Source organism: Danio rerio, chromosome 7 (assembly GCF_052040795.2).
Source record: "Danio rerio strain M-AB ecotype USA chromosome 7, GRCz13ab, whole genome shotgun sequence".
Taxonomy (NCBI): domain Eukaryota; kingdom Metazoa; phylum Chordata; class Actinopteri; order Cypriniformes; family Danionidae; genus Danio; species Danio rerio.
Window position 1 is genome coordinate 17,317,501 of NC_141027.1, and position 23,407 is coordinate 17,340,907.

The 23,407-nt window shown below is 34.8% G+C and overlaps 2 protein-coding genes across 3 annotated transcripts in view; one reads left to right on the plus strand and one right to left on the minus strand.

Moving 5' to 3' along the window:
* prmt3 (protein arginine methyltransferase 3) overlaps window positions 1-22,039 on the plus strand; it is a 112,426-nt gene extending 90,387 nt beyond the window's left edge. For both annotated transcript variants that reach the window (XM_087259309.1, NM_001017655.1), the window contains 2 exon segments: window positions 1,782-1,869; window positions 21,717-22,039. In XM_087259309.1, the coding sequence (XP_087115435.1) occupies window positions 1,782-1,869; window positions 21,717-21,826 (198 nt within the window). In that variant the 3' untranslated portion in view covers window positions 21,827-22,039.
* The window catches only part of LOC147835938 (uncharacterized), a 939,756-nt gene that overhangs the window by 770,580 nt on the left and 145,769 nt on the right, over window positions 1-23,407 (minus strand). The gene's annotated exons all lie outside the window — the stretch shown is intronic.

The window sequence follows — 23,407 nt, forward strand, 5'->3', positions numbered from 1 at the left end:
GATCCTTCATAATTGCCTTAATCATTCATGGCATAGATTCAAAGAGGTAATGGAAATGTTCCTTAGAGATTTTTGTCAATATTGACATGATAGCATCACGCAGTTGCTGCAGATTTGTCGGCTACACATTCATGATGTAAATCTCCCATTTCCCCACATTCCAAAGGTGCTGTATTGGGTTGAGCTCTGGTGACTGTGGTGGCCATTTGAATACAGTGAACTCATTGTCATGTTCAAGAAACCAGTCTGAGATGATTCGTGCTTTATGACATGGCGCGTTATTTAGCTGGATGTAGCCATCAGAAGATGGATTCACTGTGGTCAAGAAGGGATGGAGTACCAGTACTCGGTTAGACTGTGGTGTTGAGACAGCGCTCAATTGGTACTAATGGGCCCAAAGTGTGCCAAAAAATATCCTCTCACCTAAATAAGGCAGGATGGATTCATACTTTCATGCTGTTGATGCCAAATTCTGCCTCTACCAGCTGAATGTTGCGGCAGAAATCGAGACTCATCAGACCAGGCAACGTTTTACCAATCTTCTATTTTCCAACTTTGATGAATCTGTGCCAATTGTAGCCTCAGTTTGCTTTTCTTAGCTGACAGGAGTGGCACCCCGTGTGGTCTTCTGCTGCAGTAGCTCATTCTCCACAAGGTTGGACATTTTGTGGGTTCAGAGATGCTTTTCTGCATACCTCAGTTGTAACATGGTTATTTGAGTTACTGTTGCCTTTTTCTATCAGCATGAACCAGTCTGGCCATTCTCCTCTGACCTCTGGCATTTGCACCCACAGAACTGCCGCTCACTGGATATTTTCTCTTTTTCTGACCATTCGCCGCAAACCCTAGAGATGCTTGTGCCTAAAAAACCAAGTAGATCAGCAGTTTCTGAAATACTCAGACCAGTCTGTCTGACACCAACAACCATGCCACATTCTAAGTCACTTAAAATCACCATTCTTCCTCATTCTGGAGCTTAGTTTGAACTGCAGCAGATTTTATTGACCATGTCTGCATGCCTAAATGCTTTGAGTTGCTGCCATGTGATTGGCTGATTAGAAATTTGCGTTAACAAGCAGTTGTACAGGTGTGCCTAATAAAGTGCCCGGTGAGTGTTTCTTTTGAACACATTTTGTAAAGTTAAATTAGGAAGAAAGTTGCAGTCTAAAAGATTATTTGTACTGTGGGTGAAAGCCTACCTACCTAATATTTGTATCAACTTATTAATGTGTTCAATTGTTTGCATTGATTCTCCTTTTCTATTTTTTTTTTGGTTGACTGTTCATTTAAAGAATTAATTCACGGTAACGTTTCCTTTTTGTAGTTGTTGTTTTTTTTGTGCAGACAGATTTAAAAACAAATACACCTACGGTTAAACAGTTGAGTTTGAACATTTTTTGTATCTATTCAGCTGATCTTCAGGTCTGACGGGAGCACTTTTAGCTTAGCTTTGGATAGATCATTGAATCATATTTAATTGAAGATTAGCATCATGCTCAAACATGACCTAAGAGTTTTAATAATTTTTTGGTCGTGTTGCATAACATTCATCGTGTTTGCGTTGGTCAGTTTTAAGTGAGATGCTAATGGTCTAATCCCATTCATCTATCTATGTTAAGCTAAGCTAAAAGTGCTGAAGATCTACTGAATGAATTAAAAAAATGATTAAACTCAACAGTGTAATACAAGGTGACTTATAAAAATAAGTCTATATCCAACAAAAAGTAGAGTGTTCCTTCAACATAAACTGTTTTGTAATGCATGTGTGTTGTGAATTTTAGGTTATGTTCTCCACTGCTCCAAACTGCACAAAGACTCACTGGAAACAGACGGTCTTCTTATTAGAAAGTCCTGTTGCTGTCAAAGCCGGTTCGTACCCTGTTCACACACACTTCTAACATGTTCCTGTCTTCGCTATATGGTGTTTGCTTTTAGTCGTGTTCATCTATAAACTGAGTTGAGATCTGGCAAGTACATATGAATCTGTCACATTTTTTAAAACACAAAAAGATGTGTTGTGTCACAGACAGGGGTATCTTATCTTTCTCCAGCCTGACAGTTGATTGTGAGACTGTGACACGGGTTATCCGTCAGTCATGAGAGATAGACACATGATTGAGCAGTTCTGGGTTTAGTGCACACCAACCATGCAGCTTGTTCTCTCTGTTGATAAATATATATACAATTATTCCTACAGGGGTTCAAAGATGAAATAACACATCAGGTTTGGAGACAGATTTATGTAGGCATTTATTTTTTTCAATCCTTGTGTATTAGGTTGTTCTAACACAAAATCACTATGTTGGTTGAAGTTTTGTTAAATCTGAATTCTTTTTTTTTAATGTTTTTTTTAACAACAGGTCAACAAGAGGTTTTATATTTAGTCAAATGATAGTAACTGCTTAAGTTGAAATACTTTCAAAATTTAGTTCTGGACATTTTCATTTACGTCCAGAACTGATTTAGAGAGCTATTTGTAAAACCTAGATTCCTTTCCATAAATAAAGCAATCTTCATTGTTAAAAATGGAGTTTATATTCACAAGTGGTCAAAATTAAATAACAGCAATGACTGAAGCACTAGCAACGATTATAAATAAAAATTCTGAAGGCTAAAGGAGTCAGAAATGAGTAGGAATTCTTTGAATGACTTCAGCACATTTGCAGACTATCACTAGTCTTTCACAGGACATCACTAGTCTCTCTCTCCCTAGTCTATTGTGTTAATCTCTTCTTCAATCTCTTCCACATTTCACTGTCTTTAGTGGTTTGTTAGTTGTTGATTTTTCAGAGTTTCAATCAGGTTTAGTTCAGGACTCTGGGTTGCCCATTTCAATGATTTCAGCCTCAAGAAGTTCCAAAATGTTTCCCATGAGACACAAACAAATTAAACTTGCTAAAGTCTATATTATTCCAGTTTTCTGTCCACACAACATGCTCCTCAGCAAAGGGTAATGTAGTCTTTTGATTTTTATCCGCTGAGGAAGGTTTAATTGCAAATTCTTTTAAATGTTGAGACACAATGCAGAGATTCAGATTACCTTGTTTAAAGCTGATAACCAGCCTTTAGTGATACTGTAAAGATTATAATGTAATATTGTAGAATTCGTACAGATTACGAAAGATTAACTTCTCTTGTTGACCTTCATCTGGTCATCCAACTGTCTTTGCATGGTTTCAGTCACTTTTGAATGGCTCACTATCTTGCAAATTTGAATAGGGTTTGTCAAGTTTTAAAAAGGATAAAATAAGTAAGGATAAAATAAATAGTATTTTATACAGTGTTGAGTAAGTAATTCATTAATAATTGCATCATTACAGTTGTATTTAAATTATTTTCTAATTACTTTGTCTAAAAAGTAACTTGGGGTGCTTTCACACCTAGACTTTTGTTTTGGTCTTGTTTGCCCAGTTAGCGCGGTTTGTTTGGCATATGTGAATCCAGCAATCGCGCTCAGATCCGTGCCAAATCAATGAGTCCGAGATTGTCTGAATGCGCTGGTCTCGACTCAATTGAAACGAACTCTAGAGTGGATCGATTGTAGTGAGAAAGCAAACGATCCAAGCCCGGCTATATCACAGTGTATCATAGCTATGTTATTGGTAAATATGGCTATAAGAAGAGAGAATTATAAGTAGGGCGAGATGTCATTCCTACTGGTAAATGTGCGTTTCATGTAAAATACGAAAATGAAAGCATGCTAAACTATTAACGAGAGCTATTTACTCATTAGGAACATTAACCGAACTGCTGTCTAGCCAAGGGCAATGCATGAGAGAGTCTTACCTCTGATTTACATCTGATGATGATGTCAGTAGCCTAAACAAATCTTAAACATTAAAAATGCTTTTACATTACTGTATTTACATATGTAGCCTATGAATAGCCTAATAATAAACTATGCTTAATAAGAAATAATTTAAATAGTTTGTTTTTACATTGTTAACTCACAAAACACCTAAGTCACTTATATGAGCATGTTAATGAAAATTCATGAATATATCTTATTATTTAACTGCATTTTGCAACTCAAAGAAGGTACTTTCAACTAAAGGGAGCACAATAAACTAAGAAAGATCCCGACCTCTTCCAGAAAAGGCAAACATATTGATTTTTCTCCAGAAGAATGGTAAAAAGCTGAGAGTCATTTTTCTTCAAATCCTTGTACATTCATTTACAGGAAAGTTTTTATTTAATTGTTTTACAATTTAAGTATTTTTTTGGTCCCACTTTATATTGTGGCCTTAACTAATATGTACTTACACAGGAATTAATAGTTTGTTACAATGTACTTATTGTGTAAATACATGTATTTATTGAGTACTTATGCTTGATTAAATACCGGTATGTAATTACATCTGTAATTAACTTCTGTAATTACATTTGTAAAAACACTGCTGACCATTCCCTACACCTTAACCCACCCTCAAACCTACCCACACCACCAAACCTGTCCATAACCCAACCCCTATCCCAAGTCAAGAGCACCACAAGTGTTCTCAAATACATTAGGAACACAGTAAGTACATTGTATTTATTTTTTGATTCAAGTACATAGTAATTAAGGACACTTAAAATAAAGTGGGACCATTTTTTTATTATTATTATTAAAAACGTAATCATAAAAAAAGTGTTGTTTTTAATAAATAAAAACACTACAAAAAGTACAGATAAAAGAACTGTTAAAGTACTGAACTGAAAGGTGGTATCGATAAAAGGAGTAATATCGTTAAAACCTTTACGATACCCATCCCTACATATAAATATTTATCAGATCTGCGCTCTTAAACTGACACCTCTGTTCTCAAACACAATGAGAGATTCATTTGCTGCTCTTCTCTAAATAACTATAGTAACTTTAATCAATATGCAAATACAATAAAAATTAATGAGATGTTATAGCTTTATTTAATTTCTGTATAGGCCATTGTATTTAATAGCCTAAACCTTTTATTTTATTGTCAATGTTTTCTAATGTTTGCTATGTATTTATCATTTGAAGCTATTTGTTGTCCCATATTTTTTTACATCCCAATGTTGACAGGTATGACATAACATGGTGGCTAATCAATAAATAGCTATCGTGCTATCTGTTTGTTTAAACGTCAGCTAATGTTATGGAAGGGCTTAGATGTTATGGAAAATAGTAATAGTAATGTAACTACCTCCATCATTCCTTCCTCAAGCAAATGTGTAAATATTAGATCTATTCAGCAATAACGTTGATTGCATCTGCATATTTATCTGGCGTTTCCCCAGCTTGTAGTAGTAGATCAAAAAGGTATTTAGTTTCTTATGACTATATGTACACTAGCAGTGGAATTTACTGCGATGTGATGGGGCTCCACCTGAAACCTAGGGCGCCAAATTGGTTAGGGCCGGGCCTGCCGACAGGTTTTATCGTAATTATATATGTATCAAAACCAAAAAAAAATGCTTCAAAAGAATGTCATTGTATTTCAAACATGGCACTATTGACATACAATTCTAAAATATTTCATTGTTTTTTAAGCATGTGCAGTTCGGACACATAAAACCTTTAGTTGAAAAAGACAGAAAATGTCTAAATAACAAAAAATAATATTTACAATTACTCTGCTTCTTTAAAATTATTCATTATGTTGTCTTAAACTATAATATTGTTTTTCTTTAGCATATGCAATTTCCTTGATAAACGATTCGTTCTTTAAAAAATACAATTATTCTGCTCTTCTGAATAGATATATATAGAACTGTTGGATTTACATACAGTATTTAACCAGTTAAACTCTAGTGCTATTTTGGGATTTCCGCCTGGATTTTGCCTATCCAAATTTAAAAGCTTCCCAAATCCACATGTACAGTAGAAGTGTAAATGCAAAAGTTTGGTAACATTTTAAAGAAAACCCTTTGAATTTTCATAAAACACTGTTTAAAATAACTATATATGTTGTCTGTGTTGTAATAAACACCTAAAAAAGAGGCGCTTTTTGTATTATTTTTTTATAAACTTAAATTTGAAAGTGTGCCTTTTAGGTTCTGTGTGGTCTAGCTTGCTGTAATTAATTTTGGTGGTTCCTGCACGTCTGTAATCATAGGAAAGAAGAAAAACGTCTCACAGGGGACCGACCGATCATTGTTTTCATATTTCACTATTCTTTTGTTTGATCAAACATTATTCACTGTGTTTGAACCACGTCAGACATGTTAAAGGATTACTTATGCACATCACCTCAAAAAAAGAGCAGAATGGCCCTCCAGCACACAGAAAAAGGTAAGAGATGACAGCTGTCTGTGCTATCTGGGGCTGCTTAGTGATCATAAATGTATTGTTTTCACTTCTGTGCCATGGAAACATCACGATTCATTTGGCAACTGTTTGATATGTGAATATAATTCAATAAAAAGAATGCTAGAACCGTATGAGCACCAGCAAGAGCTTTCATTTGAGCTATAACTTGTACACGTGTCATATGAAAAAATGAAAACGAGTATCCAAAATACTGTGTACTTAAGTGTAAATAACTTTTGTACAATAGAATAAAAACCAAAGTGATGCATATGTGCATAAAATATAGATTCTACACTTTCAAACGAACCCCTTTAAAGGGGGTCTGGTGCAATGCTAGCCTTTTAAATGTTAAAGCGAAAGTCGATGATGTACCGGGTCTGCAGAGTTTAACTGGTTTTTAAGCAACATTATAAGTAACTGTAATAAAAGTGACCTAAAATTTAAACGTAATCGCTTACTTTGCTTTTTGAAATGAAAAGTAATTTAATTACCGCAGCTAGTTAATTTCTAAGTAAATAGACCCAACACTGATTATATATAGCTGATGTAATGTTGTCCTGGTCCACATTTTTTGTGCTAAATGAAGGAGATTGATCTTGTTTTTCTTTTTGTTTCATTAAAAATTGATGTGGTTCTTTTAATAAGGCCAAAAGTGTAAGAACAATGTAAGGCAGCATCATCAAGCTTGGACAGAAACTCATTCATTTATTTATTTATACCCTTGTTTATTAATTTTTGCAGAACTGATTGCCCCCATCTATTATTTAAACAACTCATAAAATGTGATCAAAAGTAAGAGAGGAAAACTAACCTGAACCTAAATGTCAAAATGTGCATGTTTAGCTTTAAGAAAATCACACACAGCATCTGCGGTTATATTTCGGCTGCGTGTGTGTGTAGATGGCAAGCCCCGTCCCAGCCGCGCTAACAGATGAAGTGTGTCTTATCATAATGGGAATCGGAGAAATGTCATCTGATGCGCAGATGGATGACGGTGCTTTGGCCGGTTTCTCTGATACAGCGTGCTGTTATAAATGACCGTGGCCAAAGCGGATCTGTCCACAGCTTTAACGCGGACTGTCCTGGCTGAGCCGCTCACTGATAACACTGCCGTCCACTTGAAGCTCTGCTAGCGCTGCGTCTGCATTGCTCATATCAGCGTCAGATCACAATCACAACACACTCGCCGCATTATATTGTACAGTGTGTACGGCCAGTTTTGCTGTAGCTTCAAAAAGTGCTCACAAACTGGTGATTTATAGTGACTTTGCTTGATTAAGGGAGTTATAGTTTATCTTTTAGGTTCATGTACACTTACATAGCATGACTTATTGCCTCTGAATGAGCAGAGTTTTGAAAAGAAATCTTAGTAATTTATAATAATAATAATAATAATAATAATTATTATTATTATTATTTTAAATCTTGAAGGATCAGTTCTCAAAAAAAAAAAAAACTTTTTAAAATCCACCCAGTACTAGAAAGAAAATCTTTTTTTTTTTTTCTCAAGACATAAGACACAAATCATAAGATTGTTTACACAAGATGTCATATCGGACACATGAGACTCACTCATGGGCATTTACTAAAAGGAAATATTCCCCTTAACTATTAAACATTTAGGAATGCCCTATTTTTAAGGTTATCAGACAACGATTTATATGTGGTCATACTTAAAATAAATATTTATGTATTTGTTATCGAAAGTAAACATTAAAACATTGTTTTATCTTGCATATTTATTTCTGTTTATGCCTTTTTATTCTTATATTTTTTTATTAATATAGAAAAGTGATATTTATGAAAGGTTGTTTTGCCATGAAATAGCTAGAGAAGCAGATATGGCAATCAATTCAAAACTCTTTCAGTTTCAGTCTAAAAGGCCTTTTTGTCTAAAATTTGATCTTATTTATTTTTTTATTTTATACTTATTTTGATCTTATTTATTTCACTTATTTGTATAGTAGTTTTTATTAATGTAATGTGCGTGCGTGTGTGCGTGCGTGCGTGTATATGTGTGTGTGTGTGTGTATATATATATGTATGTATGTATGTATGTATATATATATATATATATATTTAAATATATATATATATATATATATATATATATATTTAAATATATATATATATATATATATATGTATATATATATATATATATATATATATTTGTATATATATATATATATATATATATATATATATATATATATATATATATGTATATATATATATATGTATATATATATATATATATATATATATATATATATATATATATATATATATATATAACATAAACAAATTTTTAAATAAATATGCTCACAGCTTCACAACAAAATCTGTCTGGAATAATCTGGCCAGGTGTCTTCTTTAAAGAAATCAGTGTGCTGTAAAGCCTTCAGAATTTATATAAGAACTGTTTTTACTTTATTATAACTACTTTTATAAGCATGAATTAATAAACAAAAAAAAGTCAAAATGAAATAATATTAGGTTAAAATCTGAAGATTATGTTAATATCAAAAACAAATATTCAATTCAGTTCAAGTTTATTTTTATAGTGCTTTTACAGTTTAGATTGTGTCAGAGCCGCTTAACATAGAAGTTCTAGTAAAGTCCAGATTTCAGAGTTCAGTTTAGTTCAGTTTAGTGTAGTTTACATTTCATTGCTGAAGGTTTAAACACTGAAAAGCAAATACATCGATGCACAACTCCACAAGTCTCAAACCAAGCAATCCAGTGGTGACAGTGGCAAGGAAAAAAAACTTAACCAACTGACGAAGTGAAAGGAAAAAAAATTATAAAAAGTAAACAAACATGCAATAAATCATTTTCCTTTGGCTTAGTCCCTTAATAATCAGGGGTCATCATAGTGGAATGAACACCAAGTATTCCAGCATATGTTATACACAGTGGATGCCCTTCCAGCCACAACCCAAACACACACACGCACACTCTTGCATTCACACTTATACACTACGGCCAATTTTGTTTACCCAATTCACCTATAGCACATGGGGATACCGGAAGCACCCAGAGAAAACTCACACCAATACGGTGAGAACATGCAAACTCAACACAAAAATGCCTATTGGCCCAGCCGGGACTCGAACCAGTGACCTTCTTGCTGTGAGGTGATAGTGCTATCCACTGAGCCAACCTGCCGCCCCAACAAACATACAATATTTGTTTAAATATTTAAAAAAAATGAACAGCACAAAGAAACTTCTTTTAGGTTATTATCTATGCATATTAATTTTTGTGAATAAATAATTTCACATTTATGTGAGCATAAAACATTTTCTTAAAATATGTTTTTAAATCAGGGTGGCACAGTGGGTTGCACGATTGCCTCACAGCAAGAAGGTCTGGAAAGTCATCTGCTGCGTAAAACATCTACTGGATAAGTTGGTGGTTCATCCAGCTGTGGTGACCCTTGATTAATAAAGGGAGTAAGCCAAAAAGAAAATGAATGAATGAATGTTTTTAAATCCTACTGACCCTGAATGGTTGTGTATACAGTATCTCCCTATGCCATACAGTATATACTGTGGTTTAGTAACTGTTACTTATTTCCACCACAGTACTTTTTATGATGCTTTCATGAGCATTTAGTAGTTTGCTTTTTTTATTAAACCAATTCTCATTTTTAGTTATTTATTTAAATGAGTTTACTTTTTAAATTGTTTGCCCTTTTTTGTAATATTTTTACATTTTCATTTATTTAAATTTAAATTTATTTTTGTGACTTAAACTGATTCATTTTTGTCTGAGCATAATGCATAAGGGTGAGCATAAGGATCAAACAACAAAAAACAAGATCAAGAAGCTTGATGTGACTCTGGAGTTTCAGTTGTCATGTCAAAGCAGTTAGTAAAGCAGCATACTATCTTCTCAAAAACACTGCAAAAATCAGAAGCTTTGTTTCAAGTGAAGACTTAGAGAAACTTGTTCATGATTTTATTAGCAGCAGGGTGGATTACTGTAACGGCCTCCTCACTGGCCTTCCAAAAAAGAGAGAGGGTGCTCGCTGCAGAGCCATTTGAGGAGAGGTGAGCTCCAGAGAGGGGGAGCATGAGCTGTCGCTCCTCCTCCTGTAAGCTGTTTTAATGCGTACACCAACCCCACCCCTAACCCTACCCCCAGTGACATCACTCGTAGAAGAAGTGCAAAAAAGGTGGAGCTCAAGCTTAAGCTCCCCCTCTCTGGAGCTCACCTCTCCTCAAATGGCTCTGCAGCGAGCACCACTTGAAAAAAGACAGTCAGTTGCAGCTCATCCTGAACGCTTCTGCCAGGATTCTTACCAGAACCAGGAAATCAGAGCACATCACACCCATCCTCAAGTCTTTACACTGGCTGCCAGTTACATTCAGAATAGATTTTAAAGTATTATTACTGGTCAATAAATCACTAAATGGCCTAGGACCTCAATACATTGCAGATATGCTCACTGAATACAAACCCAACAGATCCCTCAGATCTTTAGCATCTGCATCTTTAGCAGCTAGAAATTCCAAGAGTTCAGTCAAAGCAGGGTGAATCTGCTTTCTGCTATTACACCCCAAACCTCCCTGATTTTTGGAATCAGCTTCCAGAAATGATCAGATGTGCTCCAACATTAGGTGCCTTTACTGAATGAGCACTGGGCTACGTCCAACAGATCACTCTATTGTGTCTTTCATTTCTTTTGCATTCTTTTAAAACCTGTTTTAACACGTTTTTATTTGTTTTTAATATTTTTAAATTCTTTTAATCATTTTTATTTTCTTGTTTCTTTTATTCCTGTTTATGTAAAGCACTTTGAATTACCATTGTCTATAAAATATGCTATATAAGTAAACGTGCCTTGCCATAAACGAAATCATCTTTAAGTATTTAAAAGATCTTACTGACCCTGAATGGTCGTGTATACAGTATCTCACTATATTTACTGTGGTACAGTTACTGTAACTTATTACCAGCACAGTACTTGTATGATGATGCCTTTGGGAGCAAGTAGTAATTTCCTTTATTTAACCAAATCTCATTTTTTAGTTGTTAACGTAGCCAATTTATCCTGTTGATTTAACAAATAATTTATTTATCTAGGAATGCATTTAGTATTGTAAATGCATTTAATCATGACCTGTCAAAAACACATTTACTGTGTGCAAGAAGCAGAGAATGAGTAAAGAGCCTGTTCAAAGAGGAAGCACAAACTAAAGATACCATTTTAAACTTGTAGCTTGTGGAATAATAATTAATATGCCTTTTATATGTCTCAGTTTATCTACTGATCAAATGCAAAAGGACTCTACATAAAAAGAACATTATGAAATAATGCTGGGAATTATTGTTGACGTTCTTCACGTTTAGCTTTAATTTATAACTTGCGAATTGGAATTGGATTTGTTCCCGAACATTGGCATTAATGTGTTTTGTGTAGTGTATCACTGAGCTGTCATTTGCATGAATGAAATGGAAAAAGAGAAATGCGTGTCTGTCAGCTCGCGCTCGGCTTGCTGTGGATTCTTGTCCTGTTTGTGTTGGTTTAGTAATTACTTTTCAGAGGTGTGATGAGAGGGGAGGTCCGGTATTCGGAGGAAATGCAAAACGCCCTCCTTCCGAAACGCCTTCAGATGCTTCCACATCAATTAAAGCAGCCTCCATTTGTCATGATTTGCTTGGTGTTGTCGATTATTAAATGGAAAAGATGAGAACGTTTCCTTGAAAAGCTTCATCTGTCATGCGGAACCAACCTTTGAGCTTCAATAAAGGAGGTCACCCCTGTGTTGAATGGTCTTAGGGCTGTTAAGGGGGAATAAACCTGCATTGCATGTCTATATTCACCTTTGTGTTTAAAGTTATGGGTTGATCTTTCAGTTTGATGAACTTCCTTTCGAAAGACCTTCAATTATTTAAAATAATTCACTGTAGCAGGCGATTAGTAAACTTTAAAAAGTTTAAAGTGAGTGAACCTTTTGCCTTGAAATGAAGTAAATTTGACTGTGCATAATTATAAAATTTAAGTGAAGTCAACGTAACAATTGCAAGTTACAATGGGTTTAAATACTTTAAGTAAAGTCAACTTGTCACTTTTGAAGTCCACCTAAACCCGGGGGTTGCTAAAACTTTTATTTCAGTATGTTGATATACTTCCAACTGAAATGCAAGATTGAATTTGGGGCAGGGCTTAATTTTGCGCATAATTCCCTATTACCAACAAACAGTACAGTAATTGGGGCATTGCTACGGTTATTGTGGCTAAAGTTGTCAGTTTTGGACCGCAACTCCAAACGCAGAAGCAAATGATCAGATTTTAATTGAAGATTGCCAGAACAAACCTTTTTTTTTTGAGTGGATTAATGTAACCTAAAGATAAGCGATTTGTGCTAGTAAAATAAACATTGATGTTTTTTACTACTTACCCTTTTTAAATAAATAAGAATTGCTTTTTTTCGGTGTAAGCAAAGTCCATTTAAAGCAGGTTATTTCACTCAGCAGCCATTTTTGAATCGCCTCTCGAGCGAATAAGTGCAGCTCCTCTCACTTTCAATGTGAAAGCATCAAATTCTTCAAGACTGTTTGCCAAGCTCATAAATAAATTTCATACTTGGAAGCATCAGTGAAATTTAACAACTGATTAATAATTTTTGTTTCTAACATTCTAAACTTCTCAACAAAAAAAAAAACATATTTTTTTCAGGTTACCCAAGCAAAAGGGAACACATTCATGACATCAACATCCTTTATTGCTGTTTCTGGATGACGCAGTCAGACGTCATGCAGTCAATCAAACTATGTAACTGCTGTAAGATTCAATTACTTGCGTGTCACATTATGTCATCTTCTAAATAACCCTGTGTCCATTTACGTTGGTCTTTTGCTAGAAGGCATCCAAAACAGATGCTGGAGCCACCTCAGCTGAATTCTCTCGATGTGGAGGAGCAGCGGCTCTACTCCGAGCTCTTCCCGGGTCCTCCTCACCCTATCTATAGGGGAGTGTCACCCTGTGAAGAAAACTCATTTTGGCCGCTTGTATCTGAGATCTTGTCCTTTTGGTCATGACCCAAAGCTCATGACCATAAATGAGAGTAGGAACATAGATTGACAGGTAAATCGAGAGCTTTGCCTTTCACCTCAGCTCCTTCTTTAACACAAGGGATCGGTACATTGACCACAGTACTGCTGCCGCTACATCAATCTGCTTGTCAATCTCACATTCCATCCTTCCCCTACTCGAGAACAAAACTCCAAGATACTTGAATGTAGATATAATTCTCCTGTCTGTGAGGCAAGAATTCATTGAGATTCCAGCTCATTTACCGACCACAGAGGGTTCATCACAATGATGCTGCAGAAACTTTTGTTAAAACCCATGTCTGGACCGAGTCCCTCCCCCAGGGTTTCATCTGTCTAAACCAATCAATGATTGGCTCTAGAGCTGCACGATTCTGGCTAAAATGAGAATCGCGATTTTTTTTTTTTTTTGCTTAAAATAAAGATCACGATTCTCTCAAGATTCTGTAGATGTAAAAAAAAAAAGCTTAATATGAGATTGTTTTTTCTCAAACATTTAGTAAAACAACAATAATATTATGTGTCGGTCTACTGGTTTCTATAAATAATTACATTCTACTTATAATAATTTTGATGTTGAATTATGTTTGAGATATATATCTACCATTAAGTAGGGTGCGCGCCGCACAGTCAGCAGCTCACATCACGTGTGATTTCCCGGCGGCGAATACATCATCATATGAAGACAAAAATGACATTTTTGGGTGAATTATACCTTATAAATACAGTTTGTGACTATTTTAACATCATTTGGAGGTGTCCATGTCGCTGAGCAATGTATGTGAAACAATGAAAAGACTCGTGCAGCCACCTTTGATTCTCTCCTGAACTTGAAATCATGATTGGCAGGAATCGTAGAAATTCTGGATTAAGATCGTCTAGGGGGTCGAATAGAGATCGCAATCTTTTTTTGATCAATTGTGCAGCTCTAATTGGCTCTTTTACTAAAAGCCATGGCTTAAGCCTTCATACTGACTGTTGAAAATAATTTGTCATTAAAAGTCTGCATAAATCAGAAGCTGTGACCGTATTGTGACAGAGTTCCTAGAGAAACTAATTATTGTGAGAAAACAGTGGGCGTGGCTTGTTTTTTTTCTACTACGAGCTGATTGGATGTAGTAAAGTAGACATTTCATTCAGGAAAATTGGCAAAAGGGTTTTGGGAAAGTTAATACAACCTAAGAGACACCTCCTCCTCACCATTTCTGTCGTCAAACTGACAGTTGAGGGGCGTGGTTAAGTTTGTTATCGATGCCCAACACCTCAGACGTAATCCAGGAATTTAATTGCAAACAAACAGGAATTGCATTTTCAGATTTCAATTTTAGATTACATGACAAATGACATGCACAGATGAATTGTTCACTACACAACTAGCAAAGGGAGTTAACATAATTTTGATTTCATGTGAACTTTAAGTATTCTTTTTATATTGTTGAATGAAGTTTGAGGTGAATAATGACATCTCATTGTACCGTTCTTAAAATCTAAATATTCAGTGAAGTGTTTTAAACAGTAGTTACTTTCATAATTCGTACAAAATGCAGCCTGTTTATTGAATCTGCCATGCAATGCTTTGCTTTAAAGTGCTTTAAAGTGAGAGGAGGTGCAGGCGTCTGAAAGGTCCTTGAGGTGTCAGGTGAAGGTTTCTCATGCAGGTGTGATTATGTGATAGACGGGGCCTGCAGTGAGCCGGTGATTCCGAAGGCCTGCTTTATGCATCTCCTTTATGGAGGACGCAGATTTACGAGGTTATGTGCAGCAGAGCCACAGAGAAGTTTTATCACGCATCTTTTGTATCCAGTGCTGCAGTGTTTGCAGACTTTTTTTCCCCCCGTACTGCATTCTTCAAAATAAAGCTAAAGGAGGATGCTATGGATTGAATCTTATCTGATTTCACAGTAAGTCTTTTAGTCTGTGCGATTTATTTCTTACTGCGAAGAACATTTTTATGTCACTTTAAAGAAGATTTTGTAGAATGAAAATATTCCATTTGATACCTATAACGAGAGTTTGTTTTTAAGATTTTGCTTTAAAATATCACATTTTTCCTAGTGAAAGTGATTTGTAAGAATATTAAATCTGTAGCAGTATTTTAGGTTTTATGGATTGCGCTTAAATTGAGCATTTTATTAAGTGAAAGAATTGCAATATGCCAACCTACTGAAGTGCTGACATCTGTTTTGCGCCCATAAAAACTCAATTGGTAATGAAAAATATATAAATGATGAGCTTTTTTGATTTGCTGGGATCAATGTTTATGAGTAGATGTCACAAAACACCATCATAACACATATGAATCTACAATAAAGAAATAAACATACATTAAACTGCAAATGCATTTAAATGTAACAATAAACCCCTATTGTGTGTAATGTTAGAACAAAAATAAAGGTGATCAATTTAATTAGTTTGTTTTTAATGACTTATGACACAATAAATATATCAATAAATTAAAATGAATTTGTCATAAAATACATATTAATACATTTTAGATACATTTTCAATGATCAATTGTCTTATTTCATGATGAGAACACTCAGAAAAAAAGGTACACAGTGGTATAAATAATGTTTAAGGAGCAGTTTTGTACATTTGTAAAAGGTAAATTAAAGGCGTATTATGATACTGTTCTGTATCTTTTATGGTATAATTGAAATGAAGGTACACCATTGTTGTCATAAAAAAGGCAAAGTGATTTTATGAACAATTTCCATATTAAAACATGAATCATCATTTAAAAGCATATGTTTAAAGAAACTCATAAACATTTATTAAGATCTATAATACAAAACGATTGGTAAAACAACTATAGGTATTGTAAACTGAACATTTGGCAAGCATTTTCTGATAAATACATTTTCGTTATTGATATCCGCAACTTGCCGTTTGCTTTCCACTACACGTGTGAGCTGGCTAAAGTTCTGCATATGCAAACTGTTCATGCAGACATTTTAGTATTGTAAAACTTTTCAAATGTCATGCATATCTCATTACAATACTTTTGCATAATTTTATTTCTATTTAAAAAATTAAGTAAATTAAATTAACTTTTAAATACAAAAGTATTGTGTGAAAATTGGAGAAAAAAATGTGTTATTGTACATGGGAGAATGTGACTTTGTAACATTTTTGTGAAAAGTGTTGTCAAATGTTTAGCAAAAAATAGATCTTTTAGTTTATAATAAATTATATTTTATTCTTTATTGTAAATGGAAAAGGTGCATTCACACAAATAGAAACTTAAAACAAAACTTTGTTTGAAATGTATTTAATGTTTTATGTTTACTGAAAATAAATTGACACATTTTGGATACAGCAAAAGGCCTTTAAATAGTTCTTGAAGAAACACTTTTGACACTGTTAATGTGCTAAGTGTCTTGTCACTGTAGTGGTGCCTTCATAGATCACATTTGTACCTTTGAAGGTACAATATTGTATCTACAGGTTTTATAAACACTGAACAGTTTGTGTTGCTCAGAAGGCTTGGAATAAGGTTGGTTAACAAACAATACACAATTTTAATTTTGAGTAAACTGTCCTTTAAAATTAAAAGTGCGCTTTGATTTTGATGATCATTTAGTCAATTTTCTTAAAATCTATTTCAGCCTGTGTTGTACAAACAAGTAGAGCTTGTGGTAACATTTAATTAAGTCACAATAAATGCTATTAACAAACCATTAACTAAGACTATTACTGTAGCTAACTAGCTGTTTACTGTATTAATCGTTAGTAGGTGTATGTTGGGTTTAGATATTAGGTAGGATTAGAGATGCAGAATAAAATCATATTTTATTATTACAAAAAAAAGGTTAATATAGCAATAATATGCAGTTAATAAGTCAGTAGTTAATAGCATAAATTGTGACAAAATAAAGTGTTATCGAATTCATTTTTGTGAACTCTCCCTTCAGATGAATGTTTGCTTTGATTATGACGTTGGTTCTGTATCATTTACACAGAAGCCTGCTGATCAGCAGTCACGATTCCTCAAGGAATGCATCAAGATGTTTTACGCGGTCTCATCCGTTTCTCGTTTCAGCCTCCGTCACCCTTGGTTGCATTGGCATGTTTAATGCAAATGGCAGTGTGATGTATGATGGCCGTAGAAGCGGCCTTGTCTCCTTCATTTAATTAACGTGCACCAACGGCTTCTTTTTCATACACCGCCAGTCCTTCTCTCGCCTCTGTACTCGCAAAATAAAATCTTGCAGTAACTATCCTAAAGCACTGTACTGTTTAGCTGGAATTGCCGGGTCAAGTAATTTCACTCGGTGTGTCTTGGTTTTCTCGACAGACCTGTGTATCAAAGCCCATCGGCAGCAACTGGGAAAGTGTTTGTTATGAAGCGCAGACACACAGCAGCTTGATGCACACAGCCATTTTCTGCAGGGCACTGAAGTTTAATAGATCTTTCTATCATTCGAGCTCATACTGGTCAGGAGCAAACTCGGCGTGTGTGCCTTTTACTTTTGGTGGGCAATATGCCATTTGTCAAGGCTTTCGCTGGACAGCTGATTTTAATTAAAGGGTTTTTAGCAGATCAGTTCTTTAAAAAAATTAATTTTTCAAAAAAAAAAAAAAAGAGAGAAATATATAGGATTCAGCTTTTTGCTTTTTTTCTTGACGCTTTAATGCATGACTTGCTTCCCAAGTCCATATTGCTATGACTGTTGTGCTAATGGCTAACTTTTAATTTCCACTTAAAAAATCTAAATTTACTTATTTTATTTTGCTAGCTCACATTGTTATTTTTACAGTAAATAATTAACCCACTGAAAAAAATATGTTTGTTTTGGTAATCTTCAATCAAATTCTGACCATTTGCTTCTGTGTTTGTAGTGGTGCACGTCAACCTGAGGGCTTAAATTGCAACTGCATATTAATACCCCTTTTTAATGTTAGTGTAAAGAGTCGGGTTGACAACAGGTGGGGATCCACGTGCAGCTTTAATAAATTGAATAGTCAGGCAGGCAAAACAGGTGCTAACAGGAGCATAAAGGTAATTCAAAAGTGTAGTCAGAATACAGGTGAATGGTCGGGACAGGCGGCAAACCGACATAAACAAAGGTCAAAAATTTGAAATACAAGAACTAGGAGAACGCTTCAATAATGCTCACTTACAGATCACAAGACTCAGCAAAGAGTGTGTGAGTGTGAGTGAGATGCATTTATAGTCCTGGTAATCAGCCTATCCTGAGCTTCCAGCTGTGCAGGGGTGATCAAGAAATTGGTGTGTGAGTGCAAACGCATAACATTGTTTTTGTGATACTGTACAACAATAATTAGGATTGTTACATTACAGTAGGTTTTGGTTGTGTAGAGGTTATTAAAACACAATTTAATAGGTCGTTTAATAAATAAAAGAAAACAAACATGTTAACATCTGGCCACAGCTGGATGGACTAGCTTCCATTTTGTACAAAGCCCTGCCTTCTGGAAAGTTCAGAGTGCTCTGATTTGCCAAATGGCCCTGTGCTTTGTGTTTGGTCAAACTCCTCATGTAAACCTATAATGTTCCTTACCATAATTGAGTTTCAGGTTGCTTGCAAAGCAGGCGCAAACACAAACGGTTAATAATGTGTCTGTTTTACTGTATTGGCTCATGCTTGAGTCCCATTCTGAAAATATAGATGGTTATGCAAATTAATCCAAATAGCAAACCCAAATACAACTTTGCATGTGCATGATGTTTCACAGTGGTAAATCTTTATTTTGTAACTGCAACAGCATCTCAACCAGTGCCATAACTCTTTGAAGCCTATTTAAAAGTAAAGTAGATATTTGCAGAAGTAATGTTTGGATTGTTGACTGGTTCTTATTAGTCTTTCTCTGTTAGGTCAGCCTGATCTCACAAGGAAACGTAACTTTTACATTGTCACTTTTCGTATAACCCCACCAAACCAAACCCCACCCCTAAACACAACCATCATTGGGGGCTGAGCAAATCATACTAAAATGTATGAATGAGATCGTACAAATTTATACGAATTAGCCACTAAATCAAAAAGTTACGAATTGCCACAAGATATTGTTTAAGCAAAACCCATTCTGCACAACTGAGAGCTATTTTATTTTTTACTTTGCAGATCTTGGGCTACATGTACACTGCCAGTCAAAAGTTTGGCTCAGTTTTTTTTCTACATGTTTCGTTTTAAGAAAATTATTGTGTTCATCAAAGCAGCATCTATTAAATGTAAAAAATAAATAAATAAATAATTGTTAAATATTTATTAAAACGTAAAAATAACTGCTTTCTTATTGTATGTAGTTTCAAATTAAATTACAACGCCAGTCATTACTATTAACATTAATAATAATGATGATAATAATAATAATATTTATCAATAATAATTAATATTAGAGAGATTTCTGAAGGATCGAGTGACTGAAGACTGGAGTATTGAAGCTGAAGATTCATCTTTAAAACCACTGGAATAAATGAAAAAGTACTTTTGAACAGTTCTTTTATAGTGCAATAACATTTCACTATTTTACAATTTCTACTGTATTTTTGATCAAATAAATGAAGCCTTGGTGAGAAGGAGAAGCTTATTTTAAAACATGAAAAAATCCTACTGACCCCAAACTTTTGACCGGTAGTGTACATGTTAAAGATGTGATCAAAAACAAATGTCTATGTATATTTGCCATGTGTGAAAGATGTGTCTCCGTTGTTGGTTGTAATGTGAAGTAAATCCACACTTTGCTAATGAAGCATTGGCAAACAAAGTGTACTTAATCAATCCCACAATGCAGTGCAATAACGAATCTACAACCCATGTGCATTCAACAGCTGGGAAAAATGCACCGTGAGGTCGCACGCCAAATGAATTTCCATGTCTGACCACAAAATGGCATCTAAAGCACAATCTTTTCGAAGTAGAGTTTAAAAATAAAATATTATTTAACTAAAGTAACCTTAGTATACATTACAGAAATCAAAAGTATTTGTTTCATCACTAATAAACACCTCGCTAAGTGTTAAATAACTATCACAGCGTCTGATCAAGCGGTTAAAAATCTAATAAGACAGATTTATAAACCAGCAAAGCACAAACAGAACGCCCAAGTGCTCGAATTAATTCACTCCTTTAAGTGGACTATATTAGTGGATTCATGTAGGGAATAGTGAAATAGGGCATAGGGGGTGATTTTGAAGACAGCATCTCCTAATTTGTGTGTTTATACAGATGCTACAATGGCAGTATTTTTAAAAACGTCCACTTTGTATCTTCAGATTTATGCATTTTCTGTCTCGAAAAGCTGCTGTTATGTAAACAAACAAGCAAAATTCATTTAAAAATCTTGGTTTTGGCTAAAAATTTTGTCAATAAATAAAACTTGACTGAAAATGTTGTCAATGAATCAGAAACTATTAAAAAGTACCAAACAAATGACTAAAACTAACAAATTAAAATGAAAACAAAATTTAATACTAAAATAATCTTGTTTCAGTCAAAAGTCATCTTGATTTTATTTGTTTAGACAAATTAATCATAACCTAACAAAAAAAAAATGGTGTTTCCCCTCACCTTTCATCATACAAAATAGTTTATCCTTTCACACAGCTCAGGCAATAACTGGAAGCATAAAAGAGATTTCCTAGAAAATCATAAGTTTCATTACTACTTGCTGATCTCGCTCGTAAAAAAAAAAACACATTACGTGCAAGGTTTTTAGCTCTCAATAATGATACTGGGTTATTATGTATCATATTTTTTAATCGTAACATCATTGTTATGGATTTGTCACAACAACCCTTATTAAAAGCCATGATATCTGGTCATTTGACAGTAAATGCTACCCTAAACCCTTGTGACGGCCCACTGCAACCGTGACGGTCACGTCTGACTTCTCCTCATCCCTTTGACTCAAAGCGCTGCAGTCAGCATATTTCCATCTCCTGTAACCTGCAGCAAAGGAGAGAAAAAATGATGGGAGGCGGAGGGCTTGTTTGCCAAATGGGTAAACATTCATTTGTGCCTGGCAGTGAAACGTGAAGTTAATCAAAGTGATTATCTGGTGTAATCATCGTCATTGTCTTCAGGCCTTCACGATAAAGCGCGCGCCGCCTGTATTCCTACTGTAGTCGTACTGTAGCGAGCAGCAGCTTTCTTCACCATCTGGAGCTAAACTGCATGTCATCTTCTCCCAGCTTCTTTTTTATCGCGTCTTTCTCTTCCCCAGCTAGTTTCAGATGTATTCAACGAGAGGCCGTTTCCACTACATAGCTCTGAGTTTTGACAGAACCGTATCAGTTATAATAAAAAGTGAATTCATGCCAGGAAAGCTCAAATATTTGATATTTAGGCTGATGTCACGGTGAAGGCTTGATGGTGTCAGATCTTGTTTTTCACTCTGTATGTTTCCTTATGCAGGAGAGGATCTTCCAGGTCACATCTCAGTGCGTAAGAACAGAAAAGATCCAAGAGCACTGCTGATCACACTCAACATCGCCGGCCACAAGCAAACCTACAGCCTTCAGTGAAGAGGTTCTGTTATATGCTTCGAGCAATCCAGGGTTTGATAACTGTAACATTCTATTAAACACGTTTTTTTCTACCGTATGTCACTCATTTATGGGTTGTGTATTGAGCTGACGTTGTTTTCTCTGTGTCAGGACCAAATACTGAGTCAACAACTTGGGTGACAAATGAAACTCTGCTTCTTTTTTTCCTATAAACTTGCTGATGTCCGTAAATTAAAGCCTCATTAATTCTTGATATAAAGCTTTGGAGGGGGAAAAAATCTAATTTCTTGTTTTTTAATATTTATTCAGCAATTTTTTTATTTTATTTTTTTGTGGGTACTAGCGATGTCATATGCAAGATTGTGCCAACTTGGGATGCTAGACTTCTTTTAAATGAAAAAGTTGATAGACACTGTTTTTTTTTTTACATCATTACACAGTTTCCAGTTTCAATTTCCTTTATTTTTGTCATTCAGAACATAACAGCAGATGTAATGCAGAAAGAAATTATGTTATATCAAATATCAACACTCAGCAAGAAAAAAAAAATAAAAAAAAATATACACACACACACACACACACACACACACACACATATATATATATATATATGTATGTATATATATATATATATATATATATATATATATATATATATATATATATATATATATATGTATGTGTATATATATATATATATATATGTATATATATATATATGTGTGTGTATATATATATATATATATGTGTGTGTGTGTATGTGTGTATATATATGTGTGTGTATGTGTGTATATATATATGAATATGTGTGTGTACACACACACATATATACACAAACACACTCACTCACAGGCCACTTTGTTAGTTACTAATAAACTGCTCCAACAGCTTGTTAACGCAAATTTCTGATCAGCCAATCACAGGGCAGCAACTCAATGCATTTAGTAATGTAGACATGGTCAAGACGATTTGCTGCAGTTCAAACTGAGCATCAGAATGGGTAAAACAGGTGATTTAAGTGACTTTAAACGTGGCATGGTTGTTGGTGTGAGACGGGCTGGTCTGAGTATTTTAGAAACTGCTGAACTACTGGGATTTTCATGCACAACCATCTCTAGGGTTTACAGAGAATGGTCTGAAAAAGAGAAAATATCCAATGAGCGGCAGTTCTGTGGGTGCAAATGCCTTGTTGGGGAGAATGGCCAGACTAACCACTCGTTACACCTGAGGTATGCATAAGAGCATCTCTGAACACACAACATGTCCAACCTTGAGGCAGATGGGCTACAGAAGCAGAGAACCACACCTGGTGGCTCTTCTGTCAGCTAAGAACAGGAAACTGAGGCAACAATTCACACAGGCTCATAAAAATTGTACAATAAAAGATTGGAAAAGCGTTGCCTGGTCTGATGAGTTTCGATTTCTGCCGCAACATTCAGATGGTAGGGTCAGAATTTAGCATTAACAACATGAAAGCGTGGATCCATCCTGCCTTGTACAGTATCAACGATTCAGACTGGTGGTGGTGTAATGGTGTGGGAGTTATTTTATTGGCACACTTCAGGCCTAGTACCAATTGAGCACCGTGTCAATGCCACA